At 39.2% G+C, this 16,739-nt stretch overlaps 1 protein-coding gene across 6 annotated transcripts in view; it reads right to left on the bottom strand.

The window, feature by feature from the left end:
• Positions 1 to 16,739, bottom strand: part of POLR3B (RNA polymerase III subunit B) — a 124,506-nt gene that overhangs the window by 84,110 nt on the left and 23,657 nt on the right. For all 6 annotated transcript variants that reach the window (XR_012666112.1, XR_012666114.1, XM_048832189.2 and 3 more), the window contains exons 9-12: positions 16,589 to 16,697; positions 9,322 to 9,444; positions 7,597 to 7,713; positions 4,143 to 4,277 (exon numbers count right to left, since the gene is read on the bottom strand). Coding sequence is in view for 4 of the 6 variants with exons in the window: in XM_048832189.2 (XP_048688146.1) it covers positions 4,143 to 4,277; positions 7,597 to 7,713; positions 9,322 to 9,444; positions 16,589 to 16,697 (484 nt within the window). In the remaining 2 variants the exon portion in view is untranslated. The remainder of the gene's footprint in view (positions 1 to 4,142; positions 4,278 to 7,596; positions 7,714 to 9,321; positions 9,445 to 16,588; positions 16,698 to 16,739) is intronic.

Here is a 16,739-nt window from a genome sequence, read left to right as displayed (position 1 = left end):
CTATCGTGAGTTTCTGTCACTGTAGTAACTCTGCCTCCCTGAGCTGCGGTAGCTAGGTGAATGGAAATATTCTTCCATTGACGAAGCTGCATCTACACCAGGGGTTTAGGTTTGCATAGTTACAGCTCTCCGGGGTCGGAGTTTTTCATACCCTTGAGCGCCATAGGCACATTGACCTAAACCCCAGTGTAGACCAGGCTTTAGTGCAAAACTCACACCTTGACTATGGAGCCACAGCTGGTGCTTCCATAACAACAGTTCCTTTTTGGCTCAAAATCATTCTACTTAATTTTAAAAGTCATACAGACCATACACTCTTAGGGAGGAAAACTTAACTGGAGTCTTCAAAGTTATACCCCTTTACTGAGAATGAAGCGTGAGTGAGAGGGAAACAGTTTTGCAGTTTGTCCCCCTGACAATTCTAATGATCAAGGGGCTTGAGCCAGCATCCACTGAAGTCAAGAGTATTTCCATTGATGTAAATTCGCTTTTGATCATACCTTAAAATGAATGTCCAGTAAAAACAGAATGTTTTAATTAGCCAACTAGAAAAATATTTTCTGCACTGAACCTGCTGATTTAAAAATAAACACTACAATTCCACTAAAATCTTCCAGTGCCAGGAACTGTAGTGAATATGAACACAAACCAAATCTCTTTTTCTTTGAGGTAAAAAGTTATATCCTAAGTACACCGACTTTACATTTTCCAGCCTGAAAGTCTTACACACTTTGCTAATTTTTGTACTTTCACAGCCTCTCTGTAAGAGCAGTGAATATCTGCAAAACAAAGTCTCACAATAAACCACATTATTTAGGTCAAGAGTAAGTGATTAAAAGAAAAGGGATGGAATGCCAGTGATAATATTCAATACATTTCAGAGCTAGTCCAAGGCCTTTCAGCCAGCTTAAGACAGGAGCACTAAAGAGCAAATTATATTTAAGAAAAAAATACTGACAGCTCATCAATTGATTGAAAATCCTAAGAAAAAAAATTAATAAAGAAGTTAAGCTGCTGAAATACAGTTTCACCAATTAGCTTAATGTCAGAGAATTCTAATTAGGCGCCTTGAGATTGTTATTTAGTGTTTAAGCCTTTAGAATGCCAAATTCTCCTTTTCACACAAACTGGTTGCAAAATTAAAGACATTAGGCAGCCTTAATTATATTATCAGAACAGCTGGGATTAGGCAATCTCTGAAGTCAAGGCGGTATTCTTTTGTCACAGGGTAGAAATCCCTTGCTTTCCAGGGTGCCGGATTTTGGTGCTGTTCCATATCTCACCCATACAAAGCTAGCTGCATTAGAAACAAAAAAAATTGAGGACAAAGAACAGAGTAATGCTCAGCAAATAATGAACACATTAAGGAAAGAGAAAAGGTAGGTGAAAAGATTAAGCCTGAAATCAGTAGGTTTTGCTAACACCTCTGCTGGCACCTGGCCTACCAAGCCTCTAGTGGCAGAAAGACTAAGAGAAAGCTCTGTAAACCAGCTTGGCTCGTGGATACAACTCTGTTATCTAAAGCTAAAGCACATTTCATACTCCCTTGTCCCATGGGGTATGAAATTAGTAGCTATTGTTTTCACACATTTTTATAAACACAATGCCTTTTATGTCTTTACATTGTTTAGACCGCTATGTTTTCCTCTTCACACGGGAATGCTCTTTTTTAATTCAAATCTTTAAGCAACAGGATTTTTATTCCAGAAACACAAATTTAGCATTTTAAAAATCTCAGCCCGTTTAGTTACACAAACTTCTGCTCATTGTAAACATTTTAAAACATACTTAAAGAAAAAGTGAAATCTCATCCTATGCTTTATTTTAATTGTTTTAGTCCCCAAGTACAGGTAAATCAAGTTTATGCTGTTAACATGTGTTGGGGTGGGGGAAAGAGGAAAGGGGAGTCAAATGCTCAGCTTCCAAGGATCATTTAGGAAATCCCAAGGGAACTAGAACCATTAAATCAAATGGTACAAATATACGCAATCACTGCACAGCTATCCATGATGAAATAAACTACTATACATTGCCTTTGTTGTGATGATCTACAATTAAAAAAAAAACACTTCCCATTTAATTTAACCAACTTTTAGAGAGACAAGATGGGAGAGGTAATATCTTTTATTGGACCAACTTCTGTTGGTCCAGTGAAAGATACTACTTCACCCACCTTGTTTCTCTAATATCCTGGGACCAGCATGGCTACACCACCACTTTAACCAACTATGGCAGTTTTAACATTTGCAACCAGAATGCTTTTGTTTCAGATTGCAGAAAGGTTGCATTTATGTTTTCTGTGATTTGATTACACCAAGGCAAACAATCAACCTTCAATTTATTTAAGTAGGATGGCTATAGTGGCAAATTAATGATTACTTTTACTGGTTACAATACTACAGAACTATAGCAATAATGTTACAAGTTCAGGCTGCAGTGGTGCTTTAATTATAATCTTAAAACATTTGGTCAATTATAATATTCCAGGGGGAAAAATTAGCTTTAGGCTGAAGTTGTTCCATGCTTGTGTAAAATCAGCAAGAATTCTGTTAGGGAGGAAAGTTAGGCAAAGTTTTGTTAGGTGTTTGAAAAAGGGGCATTTTTTACACTAGTTAAAACTTTTTGTTGTTTTATTTGAGCTCTGATAACTTAAGAGAAGTTGTGTGAAAACTGTCTCAGATTCATAGATACTAAGGTCAGAAGGGACCATTATGATCATCTAGTCTGAGCTCCTGCACAACGCAGGCCACAGAATCTCACCCACCCACTCCTGCGAAAAGCCTCTCACCTATGTCTGAGCTCTTGAAGTCCTCAAATCGTGGTTTAAAGACTTCAAGGAGCAGAGATTACATTCATATGTATTTTGGAGATGAAGTTTTTCTATTTTAAAGCATCTTAACTTCAGTGCATTCTCCCAGGATGTCACTGTGGAAAGATACCATGAGATAACTTCTTGAACTGCCATAATAGCTGAGAGTGCTTCAGAAATGTTGTTTCTCTTTTTCTGGCAGATCTTAACTCTGCATTTCCTGGTTATCTCACATTTGTTGTTTGTGGTTTTACTCTAAAGCACTTGTAAGGGGTGAGGGTGGGTGGGGATAATGGTAACTTTGAATTTTTGAGGTCTGAGTGTCATGTTCTGGGTAGGCATAAAGAGCACAGGGCACTGCTGTGTGCCTAAAACCACAAATCCATAAGTGGATGCCGTGTGTGTGTGTGACACAATTTTTCCAGTTTGCCTCATTATGTACATCAGTCTAAATTCTTCATGTATGGTCTAAGAAGATACAGAGGTAGTACAACATAAAAACACGTGCAATCCTTAAATGCTATTATATACCTGAATACACAGTTTTAATTTGTACTGAGTCAAGCAATGAAGTCCAACCTCAATCTAAATTACTTCCTCATCATAACTAAATAATAAAATGTGAAATAATGTAAGTTATACTAGGGCCTTGGTAACTAAAGTGATCAGTGCCCTAAACTGACAGACATATAGACAACACACCCCTTTTATCAGGAGCATGCAAGGACATGCAGCACAGAGTTTGCAGCCCAGAGGGAGGGGAGCTAAGGTTGCTTTAAGCCATCTTTGCACCTTCCCAATCTGAGCTGCTCCTGGGGATGGAGAAACCCCCGGCATAACTCAGACAACCCAAGGGGCCTGTCTAAGTTACGGCAGCCTGCTGGGGCAGTTCTAAGAGCTGCAGTACTGCCCCAAATCTCTGCAGGCCTGCAGCACATCCCTGATGTGCTCTCCTGCCTCCGGTCCCAACCCCTACACCACAGCTTGCCAGGGGATCCTCAGAAGACAGCCCTTACAGGGGTCTTCTGCAGTATGTGTACCAAGAGAGTTCTCCTACAGCCAGACCTGGGGCTATTAGGGCCCCCTTACACTGCTCCAACCCTATTCCCAGGTGTAAAGGGGCAGAGTGAGGGTGAGAATCTTACTTCAAATGTTTTATATTGTTGAAGACCCAATTTAGGGAAAGCATATCTATACTTAAGCACATGTTTAAACTTTAGAAAAGTCAAGGAGGAGGAAATCAAACTCAACAGGTTCCCCCACATCTACATCTTTTTTTTAAGTAAAAAGAAAACACAAACAAAAATCACACAGCCCCAGAGTGGGGACCCACCTGTCCAGCCAATTCCAATCGCTTGTTTCCATAATAGTCTCTGTCATCTACTTTGTTTTCTCCTTGGGCCAGAATTACCCTGCGGACCATCACTGCTGTGTAGATGCACTTGGCACGGAAATGAAACTCTTTTACCTGTAATCGAAAAGGTTTGAGAAAAATGTTGATATCACAGGATCAAACGTGCAGTTTTGACTCAAAGATCCCCACTTAAATCAGTGGGGAGTTGAGCCTGAGTGAGGACTGTAGAATGGGGCTTGTTTTACATTATGAAAGCCACCAAGAGAAATCTTAAATGTGTTAGGAACATTGAAAGAGAACTTAAAATGAAGTAGATTGGAATAAGTATGTATGTCAAATATGTTATGGCAATCCTTTGAATTGATATCGGACATTGTCTAGCTATGAAGAAAAAAGTTTGCAGGAAATGGAATAATTCAATACTGTGGCATTTTGTAAACATAAGCAACTATCACTAATGAAACTTATTTCAACTACACTGGAAATTAAGACACGTTGCCTGCCACACACACACACTCACATACACACTCTCACACAGAGTGTGGCTCATAAAACAAGTTTCTGTCCCATATCCCACCAGTAAACTCAATCCTGAGTTAGGAATCATTATTTTCCACTCTGTTTCAGATCTGTTTCCCAAACAGAGATTTTCAATTGCATCAAGGAATAGCCTTCAAGACTTCACATTTCCATTTAGATTCAGCTTGAAAGTTATAGTGTGGGAGGTAATACCAAATCTGCATTTACACCCTTAGAATAGACAGCGAGACTTTATCTTCCAAAAATCACATATTCCCTACCCCCACAATTTGGATAAACTCTCCTTTTAGGTTCCTGCATAACAACTTTCCTGTGTGGAAGGCTGGATGGAGCTCCATTCACAATTTGAGAATGTTGCTCCTTGATCCCCCACTTGTAAGGTTTGAGGTTTTCTAAACTCTCTCTCTCAATCCAACAGCCACAGAATCTAGCTATTATACTAGCCGACATCAATAGATTCCCAGAAGAAACGTACGTTTGAATGTTCCTGTGCCATTTTTTTAAAAGAAGACTAGCAATAAAATAGTGTGTTTAGCAGCCCCCATTCCTCATAACTGTTCTAATATAGGAAGGGCTTTCACGTTCCTTGGTCACTTGTTTTTCTCTACAGAGGAGACCTTTCTCGCAAACACCACTTCACTTGAAAAAAAATTGTTACATTTGAATATGCACATTCAAATAGACAAATTCTAATTCAGCAACTACTGATTCACAATACAGTTCACCTCATCACACTATTTTAATAAAGTTTAGGCTCTGGCACAGAGCGTGCTTGGAAAAAAAATCCCTGCAAAATCAAGACATGTTTGCTGGAAGACTGTTTATCTCCTCCACTATACTTACTCAACCTTTGCTGAAGTGAGAGGAAAGAGAAAGCTACGGAGACACAGTTTTATCTTTTACATAACGGAAAAGGATATGATTTCTTCAAACACCTATTTCGCTAGTGAGTTTCCTCCCCTTTAGAAATATATTGTGAATTTATTTATCTTAAAAGTGAATTTTTGTACTCAAATAATACCAGGCTGATAACACTTTCCCCACAGAGGAGCTACAGTGCACATAGATAACTCAAACCTCTCCTCTTGTACTTTAATACTTGCTAGGAATTCTACCTCTAGGGACAAGAGGTCCGTGTGTTCTACATTCTTGACTTTGCTCCCGATTGCAATGAGTGCTAATTATGGTGATGGACTATAAGGTTGGCTGCTATGAGGAGAGTATACATCCACTTTTCTGTTGAGAAGCCTAGAATGTGGGAACATGGTGACTAAGGTCTCAAAATGCAGACTTCTTTCCTTCTGTTTATCTCAGTAATTATACCACACTCATGAAAGTGGCCCTTGAACTGGCATCTAGGGCTGCAGCTTAAGGAAGCAGGACCTCCAGATGGAAAACCCAGTGCTAGGGAGTCCACAGAAAAAGTAATTAAAACAACACACAAACCAACCAGTTCAACATTAGGTTTTTCTAGCAGTTCTTTTCAGACAAACCTCTAAAGATTTATTCTGGGTTTTTTAGTGTAACCCACATACCTCCTGGGTGTGGTGTTCTGTCCCATCTAGTGGCACTGAGACCACTTAGAGAGACAGGCATGTGTCTTTTAGCTCACGCACTAAGCTCCAAAGGTCCCAGGTTCGATCCCGCCCGCTGACGACTGGGGTCTGTTGGCGTTACAAGTGGGGGCTCTGGGATTTCAACTGGGAAGTTCCTGAAACTCGGGACAGGCTTCCTCAGCTAGGGGAAGTATGTAACCCACACACCTCCTGGGTATAGTGTTCTGTTCCATCTAGTGGCGGGCGGGCGAGAGATATTAATGAGTTTTCTCTACCGCCTTAGCTAAGAGCCACAGAGTCTGTCGGTATTACATTAGCTTGAATTTTTCCACTTTTGTTTTTGCAATACCTTCATTATGTCTTATATGAAACAGGAAAGTCAAATACTAACATTTTCTAGTCTATACTATTGAAAGTGGATCTCCAGAGACATTGCAGAGGGCATTATCACAAATACATGTAAGTACTCCTCCTTTGAATCCCTTCTCAATACCCACTTCGGCCATGACACCTACAAGGGCAACTAGGAAAAGTAGATATTTATATAATTACAAAAACTAATTTAAAAACATTACATTGTGTATAAAAATTGGAATTTGATAGTCTCGCTCCCCCTACTCTTCGTATGTTGCTCATGTTCTTCGATTGCAAACTCTTTGAGACAAGGATTGTGTCAATTTCTATTTGCCCAGCTGCTATCAGAGTTCTAATCCTAACTGGGGCCTTGGGGTCTTCTCTAACATAATTACACATATTTTTACAAAACCCGATAATTGCATTCTTGGTGAGCATTCCTCCCAATGTTCAGACAATTTCCCTTCTTCACTTTTCATCATTCCACCTGTGTATTAGTTTGCACACTGTATTGGAAAGCAAACAGTAAAAAAAAATTTAAAAAAATGAAAAAATCATTGTTTAAATAGATTGAGATCCTTCTGTTATACAAGCAGGATCTGTTGTAGATCAGGTTAGAGTTGTATATAGCAGTCTCTCTCCTAGAGCGTCTGCAAGCTTCAGAGGGCAAGTCATTAAATGAGTATGTCGTAAACAGAAGAGCGCTACTTAGTGGGCTTTGAAAGTCTCTTTGGTCTCCCGGGCACTTCACTGTTCTTTTTAAGGTTTTACTGGTCTACTACTATGAGATTCATTCAGAACTCAGTCAAGTTCTAAAACAATTTCAGCAGGCTCTCTTTTGAATGGGAAAGTGCAACATGTTACTTAAAAATCTCAGCCATTGCATTAGAAGTCTTACTCTCTAATAGGATTCATACTAGTGGAAAACTTGTGTTTCACCCCCCAAAATAACATTTTTTCAAGTTAAGGGAAACACTACATACAGGAACATGTGTCAGGATGGTTGATGCTAGCAGCTCTCGTGCTTCCTCCATCTTCGTTTTCTTTGGGCCTCCCCACATCCTCTGCCTTCGTACCTTGTTTCCTATGTACTTTAATGCCTGTCAAGCGAGTACCACAGATGTGTTTAGTACTAAGAATGTCATCTATACATGTACACACATTTTTCACAATCATTGCAGTTTAGTTAGTTGTCAGTGGCATAGCTACAATGTCAAGTCACAGAAGTGAAAAACACCACATATTTTTAAATAATACCTTTCATTCATGAGCATCACAGAAAGCTTCGTAGGTGATCAACTTAATGTACATAACTGACAAATAAATAACATACTGTACATTTCACTATTATACATAGGTAACATCTGTGGATGAATAGGGAATGGTGAAAGGGTATAAGTGCCACAATATAGGGAAAATAAACCATCATGGGGACGTGAGAAGCATGGCTCCACGTGCCAAAGACATGAATTCCTCCCAATTCACTTTTCATCTCCAACTCCTTCTTGTCTAGTCTGACAGTTTCATCCAGGTTAACATAGTAATTGCATGTATCCAGAGAAAATTACAAGTAAGATTTATTTCCTTTCCTGTAGTAACCACATCTGTTTATGTATACATGGCTCTTATTACCATAGTAGAAAAGCACCTGCTAATCCATTCATGGATTTTATCCTCACACTGCCCCTGTAAGAAGGGAACTATCACCCCCATTTTTACAGAACTTGGGCACAGGGCAGATTGAGTGATTTACTCAAGATCACACAAGGAGTCACGGGCAAAGCCAGGAATTGAACCCAGGTCTCAAACCCTGACTAGTGCACTATCCATTAGACCATCCTTCCTATGCTGTCCTTCACCTTCTTCCCCAGATTTCATCGCCTCTCTATTCAATTTATCTTTATTCTATTTGGTACTTCCTGCATGGAATGTTTTATTAATAGGGTTTTGTTTTGCTCATGTCTCTACGTTCCCCCTGCAGTCTCCCCTTGTACCGTTTTATTATTTCACGCTCTTACTTAAAAGGGCTTCTATGCCGATCCTAACTGTGACAAATCCAAAAGGATGAAAAATAGAAAACAAGAGATCCAGTTTAATAAACTCAAGATTAATTATGAAAAGGTTAGATCATTTTTATAATGAAATACCAGAGATAAACTAAGTTTTTGCAGCTTGGTTTTAACAGATCAATAAGTACATGAAAAAACAGATACAGCAGTATGGCCTCTATTCCAGCTAATTAAGGCGTTCAGACTGAAGAGAATTATGACCCATCCTTCACTGGTGGCTATTATTACTGGCTTTTATGCAAAAGATTAGAATTTCGGTAGAGTTCATGCACAATGAAAGCACTCGCACACATGTGGAAGGTTCCTGTCTGTGGCGTGACCAACTCTAAAAAAATTTGAGGCCCTCAACAAAAATTCAGCTCACTCAGATTATAGACTTCACTACCCACCACATACACTAAACATGGGCTACTTCATGTCTGAGTACAAATAGATGTGTCTTGGCTTCATTTTTTCTCCTCTCCTCAGATAATTAGAGCAGAAATTTTCTTGCGACATGTATGGCCCCAAGCCAAAAGTAAACAAAAATAACAAAAAACCGTGAAACTGTTGTGTCAACAACCCACGTACCAATGGCAAAATAAATAAATAGTCATCATCTTTAGATTTTATAGCCTATGGCCATATGAAAAGACACACCTGCATCTGTGTAAAAATCTGAGCTTTCTGGCATTCTTCCAAACTGGGAGCAAATGCAGCCATCACGTGCTCTTCTGTACCAATCATCTGCACAATCTCTTGGTCACTCTCAACACCCATGGCCTAGGAAAGGAAGAAAAGACAGAAACAGTGCTGGCTTTATGTTAACTCACTGACATTTGCTTATGCTAATTTGGTATTGTTTGTCAGTATTACTTCGGAGCAAAAGCTACTTCTTCTCTCAGAAACCGTGCCATCTGGCATTGGCAGCCCATACTCAAGCTATGGAAGAACCTGAAATGGTAATCTTGATAAGCAGCAGGAAAGCAAATGCTCTAGAGTGCCTTTCGCTTGTGTGTGAGCTGTTCCTTATTTGCAGAAGTATACATTTAATATAATTTCTTAATAAAAATAAAAACTAACTAACAGGAGCCTTCCAAATGATCAGAGAAAGCCTATTCAAGAGCTACAATAAGGGAGGGTGAAATTATCTAAGAGATCACACATAAGTCCCCTACTCCAAACACTTCTGCAAACTTAATGTTACAGCATATTCTATTTGAGTAACTTTTGCAATGTACCATCTTTGCACCTATTTGCATTTAGAAGATGACTTCACTACAGAATCCCACTTGAAAGCCATTCTATCTATTCTTTCACTGATCCTTAGACACCTTGTTATACTTTATACTGTGGAAAAAGCTTAATAAACTAAGAAAGCGCTTAACAGGTTTAGAAAAATCTCTCTATAAATAAGTGTTTCAAGGTGGCAGCCAGCAGTGCAGGCCTTTGTGGATTCCAGATGGTGCTAAAGCTTTTCCCTTCACACATTTGTCTGGAATTCTGCCATATCAAGAAACTGGGAATAATCTCACTAAACCTCTTTTGGCGGAGTAATAACATGCTTCTCAGAAGTCGGGAGTAAAGTTACATTTTGCATTCATATTCTTCCTTAAGCTGTGCACAACAAAGATCATTGTAAATAATGGCCTACGAGGTATACCCTATGCACCAATTCTCAATAAAAATTGAGAATATACCAAAGAGTCATATTTTCTTTAAAATACATGAGTACCTTCCTTCAAATAGTCTTTGTTGGGTGTTATTTTGCTTTTAACATCCAACTAATGCCTTGCCTTCTGCAATACATTTGTCGGCCCAATTATCAGGTGTTTGATACTGTTTTTAAAGGTACGAATGGTAGAAATCCTTAAAGTAAAAAAAAAATAATAATAAAAATAACCCACCCATGTGTCTTGATGAGGTCTCAAAGCAACACATTTGTAATGGTGTAAGAATGCTCCAGTTTCAGTGTATATTGTAGGTTTGGTGTAGAGCACACATCACACTTCTGCAGTACCACCAGGATACTATTATAACAATCTACAAGTAAATCTATCCAGGCCTCTATAGATTCCCAATTAAGATCTTCATCCAAGTCTTTAATCATTAAATATAAAGAGTAGGTAAAATAATCATACTTTTGCACATCATGGATAAAGGCTTCTACATAAAAGATGGCAGAACAGGTTCTTGATGAATATTTATGCATCTTGCAATTTAAATTGTTGCTGGTTGCTTAATTGAGAAAGATTTAAAATGTGATTAAAATTGTTCAAACACTTGTAAAGCAAGGTAGACAGAATGTCTTAATGAAAAAAGTGAACTGTGAATTTCCTGCTAACTGGGCTAACAAAATTGAGGTTGACTGCTGTTGGAATAGTTTCATTAAATCAGTATCAAAATGTCATGACTTGTTAGTTCATACTATACATGGTGTTGCACAGTATAACGAGTTTAGCTATGCATATAAGCCAATATGAACGCAATACTAATAGGACATGCAAACGAAACATTTGTTTGTATTTTTATTTGGTGTGTTGAGCAGCTTGATCATTCAGGTCTACCTTAATACTCTTTTTTTAGTACTTTGGGCCCTAATGCTGCATCTGCCCATGCACAATGCACTGCAGAATCAGGGTGGTTAGCTTGTAACACAGCTGGGATCCAGAAGCCCCAAGACATCTCATTACTATTATTCATATTATAGTAACACTCAGAATGTACAGACCTATTGGAATGGTGTCCATGGTCTAAAAAGAAAGGCTAGGGGAAAGAAATATAAAAGCAAAGTGGTCAGGGAATAGATTTACATAAGTCGTCTTAGTTCTTTTTGGATGAAGTGCCACAGGGGCTTATATTATGGGACAGAGGTGGGGGAAAGGGAAATCTCAGGAAGGGATATTTTAATATGGGCAGAGAAGTGAGGAGGAGGAAGGAAAGGAAGGCAGGTTGTTGAGGAGAGTGCCAGGCTGAGAGAGTGAGGTTGGGACCAATAGGACTTGGAGTTTAGTAGAAAGCTGGATTGAAGCAAACAAACACACAGAGTGTGAAGAATGTCTAGAGTTCATACTGTAGAATGCAGTCAGCCAACCCCACTGGTGTCCAGGGACTGTGGAAGTTGCTGCTGCCTAAAGAAGCATGTGTGTAAGAGTGCACCTCTGCTTCTGGAGGCTGGCCCCAGCCCTGGGAAGCCCAGCTCTTCCTCCCCCCGCCCACATCTTAATGATGATGTCTAGCGGTTGCCATGGCAGTTCCCTAGAATGCAGTTCTGTAATCTTTTAGGTTAAATTAGAGAATGGAGACTGGTAGGTGACTGGATTAAAAGATGTCAGAGAAAGTTAGAGGTTGACCCCATCACAGGTAGAATAAGTTTGTGGCTTTCACAGATCAGAGATGAGTGCTATGAAATCAGAGATGTGGGAATCCATAAATTCAGCAGACCCACAGTGAGGGAGATATTAATCTGCTTCTTTAAGATTTCATATCACAAACTTCAAGTTATTGCAAAGTTAAAACCACTTCTTAATGAGACAACGGGAACCGTGTTCAATTCTTTCTTTGCAGATCCCAGAGTGTGCTATTCATAGGCTTCAATACATGCAGAAATTAGAAAGGTTTCAGCGTAAAGATGTTTTACAAAACTATCTGGGTTCTAAAATCTGACTTTAAAGTTCCTTTACACCAATAGTTTTGGGACAGTGTATGATCTTCCATTATTTTAACTCCCAAGTCATTCACCCAGATCTATATCTGCCCATAGAGAATAATAGTCTCTAGGGGAAAAAACAAAAATACATACAAGATCATCTGGCCACTGATGTGTAACCAGCACACAAGTGAAATTTATTAAGCTAAAACAAGTGTTTTTTTGTTTGAAATCTCAACTAAGGAAATTTCTTAGAAGGCTGTTTTTAGTTATTACACACATCGTATACATATTGCTTTCAGATCTTTTACGTGGAGCCATTAATGATACCTCTAGTTAAGGTTGCCCAACACTTTCCATTATAAAGCACTCTTCAGTTACTTATAACTGACAAATATTTACTGTTTTTTTCCCATGCCAGGTGTTGGCTTCAGGCTGCAAATAGATGTATTATCTTCATGAATGTTTCAGCAAACATGCCGCAGCCAAGAATGAAATTAGTCAAAAGTACCTATTTTTCCCTCTGTTTAAAAAAAAAGAAAAGAGAGGTTTTCCAATCGTTCATTGTAAGTGATCTATTGCCTCCATCTCATGGAGCAAAGACTTGACATTTGGTGATGGTGAAAGATGGGGAAAGGAGGATGAGAATTGCTGTCACTGTCAAAAAACGACCAGCTAAGCTTTGGTCAAATTATAAACCCTAGGGAAAATTAACATTCCCACATGCTCAGTACAGCCTGCTGCTAAAATGTTCAAATTGCACCAACTCCTACGAAACTCCCCGAATGGCTCCGTATGGTATGCAGGCAATGCAGCCCAAAAAAACCTTTTGGCCTGAAAGTCTGGAAGATACCATGAGTTCTAGCCTCAGCTGACATGTGTCATGTTAGTTCCAGGTCTCTTATTTTAAATAAAAGATTTGTTTGCATAATAATACTTATCAAACTGCTGTGAGGCATTAGCATACTGGTCTTCCAGTTGGGGAAACTGAGGCAAAATAGTTCAATGACTTGCCCGAAGCATGCAATGGGTCAGTGGCAGAGCATAAAATCCAGGACTCCTGACTACAAGTACAACATTCTAACCTCTCAACACAACTCTCTGTTTTGAGGAATGATAGTGTAAATAAACGCACATTACATAGCATCCTCAACAACAAAATACACCCATGCATACTCCACCACTTTCATGGCACACTTAGCTCCTTGCTGAAAAGGATCTGCTAAGTAATAGCAAGACTGTTGGGCATATTTACATAATGTTAAATCAAATAATCCAACTATGGAAACAAAAAAGTTAAGAGAGACATGTTTCCATATGCTATATACCAGGGATCTCAAACTCAAATCACCACAAAGGCCACATGAGGACTAGTACATTGGCCAGAGGGCCGCATCACTGACACCTTTTCATACAAAGATACAAAAGTCCCTCTCTGCCTCCGTCCCCGTCCCCACTCCACCCCTTCCATGAGGCCCCGCTCCCATTCCAACCCCTTCCCTGCCCTAACTCCACCCCCTCCCTGCCCCTATTCCAACCCCTTCCCCAAATCCCTGCCCCAGCCCCACCTCTTCTCCGCCTCCTCCCCTGAGCATGCCCCGTCCCCGCTCCTCCCCCCTCCCTCCTGGAAAGTCCTAAGCACCGCCAAACAGCAGGAAGTGCTAGGAGGTAGGCGGTGGAGCGGGGATGCGGCACACTCAGGGGGGCCGAGGCGGAGGGACGGGGGGGGGGGGGAAGGAGGGGAGCTATGGCAGGCCACAGGAAATAACTAATCTTTGAGACCCCTGCTATATACTTTTCTCTCGTCCCTCAAGAGTTTTTCTAAGATTATAACCATAGATAAAGTGGCATCTTGAAAATGAGGAAATCTTTGCAGGCTGAAAACTATTGATGTTACTCTCCTCCAAAAGAACTAAATATTTTATATATTTGGTAGATGAACTTAACTGATTAGAAAGTTTTGATACAATCAGAGGTTGCTAGCTCAAGTGACTAAGTCAACAGACATCCTGGTTAGCCAGGAACAGTAAGTATTACAAAGGAAAATAGTTTGCTCTGAAACACAAAAACTAAGTATTTTATTTTCTTACCTCCTATCCATATACTTAAAAGATATATAAACCAGAATATAGCTTATATAGTGCCATTCATACCCCGGATCTCCCAAATCATTTTACAAAGTATCAAATAAAATACTGGTAGGAAAACAGCACAGCCATTATGTACTCAGCAATAGCTCTCTCATATCGTGGGACAAAATTAATTGTTTTCAACAAGAGAAGGGAAAAGAGCTGATGCCCTGGCCAAGATCCCTTAATAAAGAGTCCCATGGAATCCTTAATTTCCACTTGTATCATCACCAGCTGTGGTGAGAAGGACCTTAATTTAATATTTCATAGAAAGGATATTACAAAAGTATGGAAAGCTCTATCACTGAGTAAGAGAATGAAGTTGCTACATTCAGGATTATTAAGTATACACGGATAATTGTTTACTTAGGCATATCAATAGAAATCTCTAAACTAGTTTACAAAATACACTGCTAACTGCACTGCAGAAAACAGCTGTGATCACCTGTCCTACTGCAATCCGTTGGTGTACAAAATGTTCATGTAAGATTTACAAGAAGAGTAGGCCGGGAGGGAAATCAGTGATACATTATGAGGAACGTTGCCAGGATACGATTGAGGTGTCATTACCACATTGTAAAAAAAAAAAGGTTTTCTATGACTAACAGCAGAGTGTAGTTGAATACCTCTGTGTATCTGGATATTTGGACATACCACTGGGTGACAAGAAACTGACAGTTCAACTTTGTAAATAAAGACAGACTTTAACTTCTGACTGCTCAAGGAGTAAGATCAAGACCTGCATAGGCACATAAATATTAATCTGATTTTCTAGAATAAAAGGAATTGTAAGCCCATTGCTTCTGACACTTTTACAATGCATTTCTACTCATCAATCATTTCTTAATCCCCTTTAACACTGGTTGCTAAAACAGACAATATTGCTCAAGTTTTTGAAGAGATCTGCATAATCAAAGATAAGAGATACTTCGGACTTGTTTCTCAAGACTTAATCTAAATATTAATCAGCTGTTTTCCATTTGCAGAAACAAATCCAATCAAACCGCTTCCCCACATATTACCAAAATTCTAAAGTTGCCTACTAAAACGGTCATATAGCAGCCACCTCAGAGGACTGTTCTTATGTTATGAGCAGGTGCTGCCCTCTTCTGGCAATTTATTTTTGATTTGCGTTAGTGATTTTTGTCATCGTTGTATCATTTACATTTTCACATTTCATAGGAGTGTCATATGTAAGACACGGGAGGTAACTGTCCTGCTCTACTCAGCAATGGTGAGGCCTCAGCTGGAGTACTGTGTCCAGTATGGGGCACCATAACTTAGGAAAGTTCTACACAAATTGGAGAGAGTCCAGTACAGAACAACAATAACGGTAAGAAATTTTAAAAACCTGACCTATAAGGAAAGGTTAAAAAAACAAGCATATTTAGTCTTGAGAAAATAAGACTGAGGGGAGGACCTTATAAGTCCTCAAATATGTTAAAGACTGCTATTAAAGAGGATAGTGGTTAATTGTTCTCTATGTCCACTGAAGGTGGGACATGAAGCAATTGACTTAATCTGCAGCACAGAAGTTTTAGAAAGTTTTTCCCGATATCTAATCTAACTATAAAGATAGTTGAGTACTGGGATAGGGTTTCAAGGGAGGTTGTGGAAGCCCCATCATTAGAGGTTTTTAAGAACAAGTTAGACAAACACTTCTCAGTGGTGGCCTAGGTATACTTGGTCCTGCCTCAGAGCAGGGGCATGGACCAGTTAACTCCTCAATGTCCCTTCCAGCCCTACATTTCTAGGATTCTATGAAACATACATGGTTACTTTCACCATTACTGAGTCACTCTTTAGTTGTTCACCAGTTCTGATTCAGCAAATAAAAATGCCTTAAAGGTCTTTCAAAATACTTTGAGCAATCTACGTTTTGTAGTTCTATTTTGTATCTTGTACATACACTAACTTCAAAAGAAATATAGCAAGGACAACTTTTGGCCTTTGCAGGAAGAATTAAAGGTTTGAACATTTCCGCCCGTATCTCTATATTTTACTCTACTCCCTCTAATAATATGCTGTAAACCCAGTTATTGTCAAACTGTTCGTGTCCAGAATTCCTTTACAGAACATATAACACCATGAGTGCTACTACAGAGCTTTGCTCTTGAACTAACATTTTGTAGACTGACAGTTATATTACCTTAAATATAATAGCAATGGGAATATCTTCTGACAGAGTGTTATGCCTCAGGTAAAATCTTCCTTGTTTCACAATCATATTTGTTCTGCTCTTCTTCTCATGAGTGGAACTAAAGTTTAAAAAAAAAAAGAGAGTATTTTTTACTTAACTA

This window comes from Caretta caretta, chromosome 1 (genome assembly GCF_965140235.1).
Source record: "Caretta caretta isolate rCarCar2 chromosome 1, rCarCar1.hap1, whole genome shotgun sequence".
Taxonomy (NCBI): domain Eukaryota; kingdom Metazoa; phylum Chordata; order Testudines; family Cheloniidae; genus Caretta; species Caretta caretta.
Note: the sequence above shows the minus strand (reverse complement) of the source record. Positions and strands in the feature narration are given on the sequence as shown.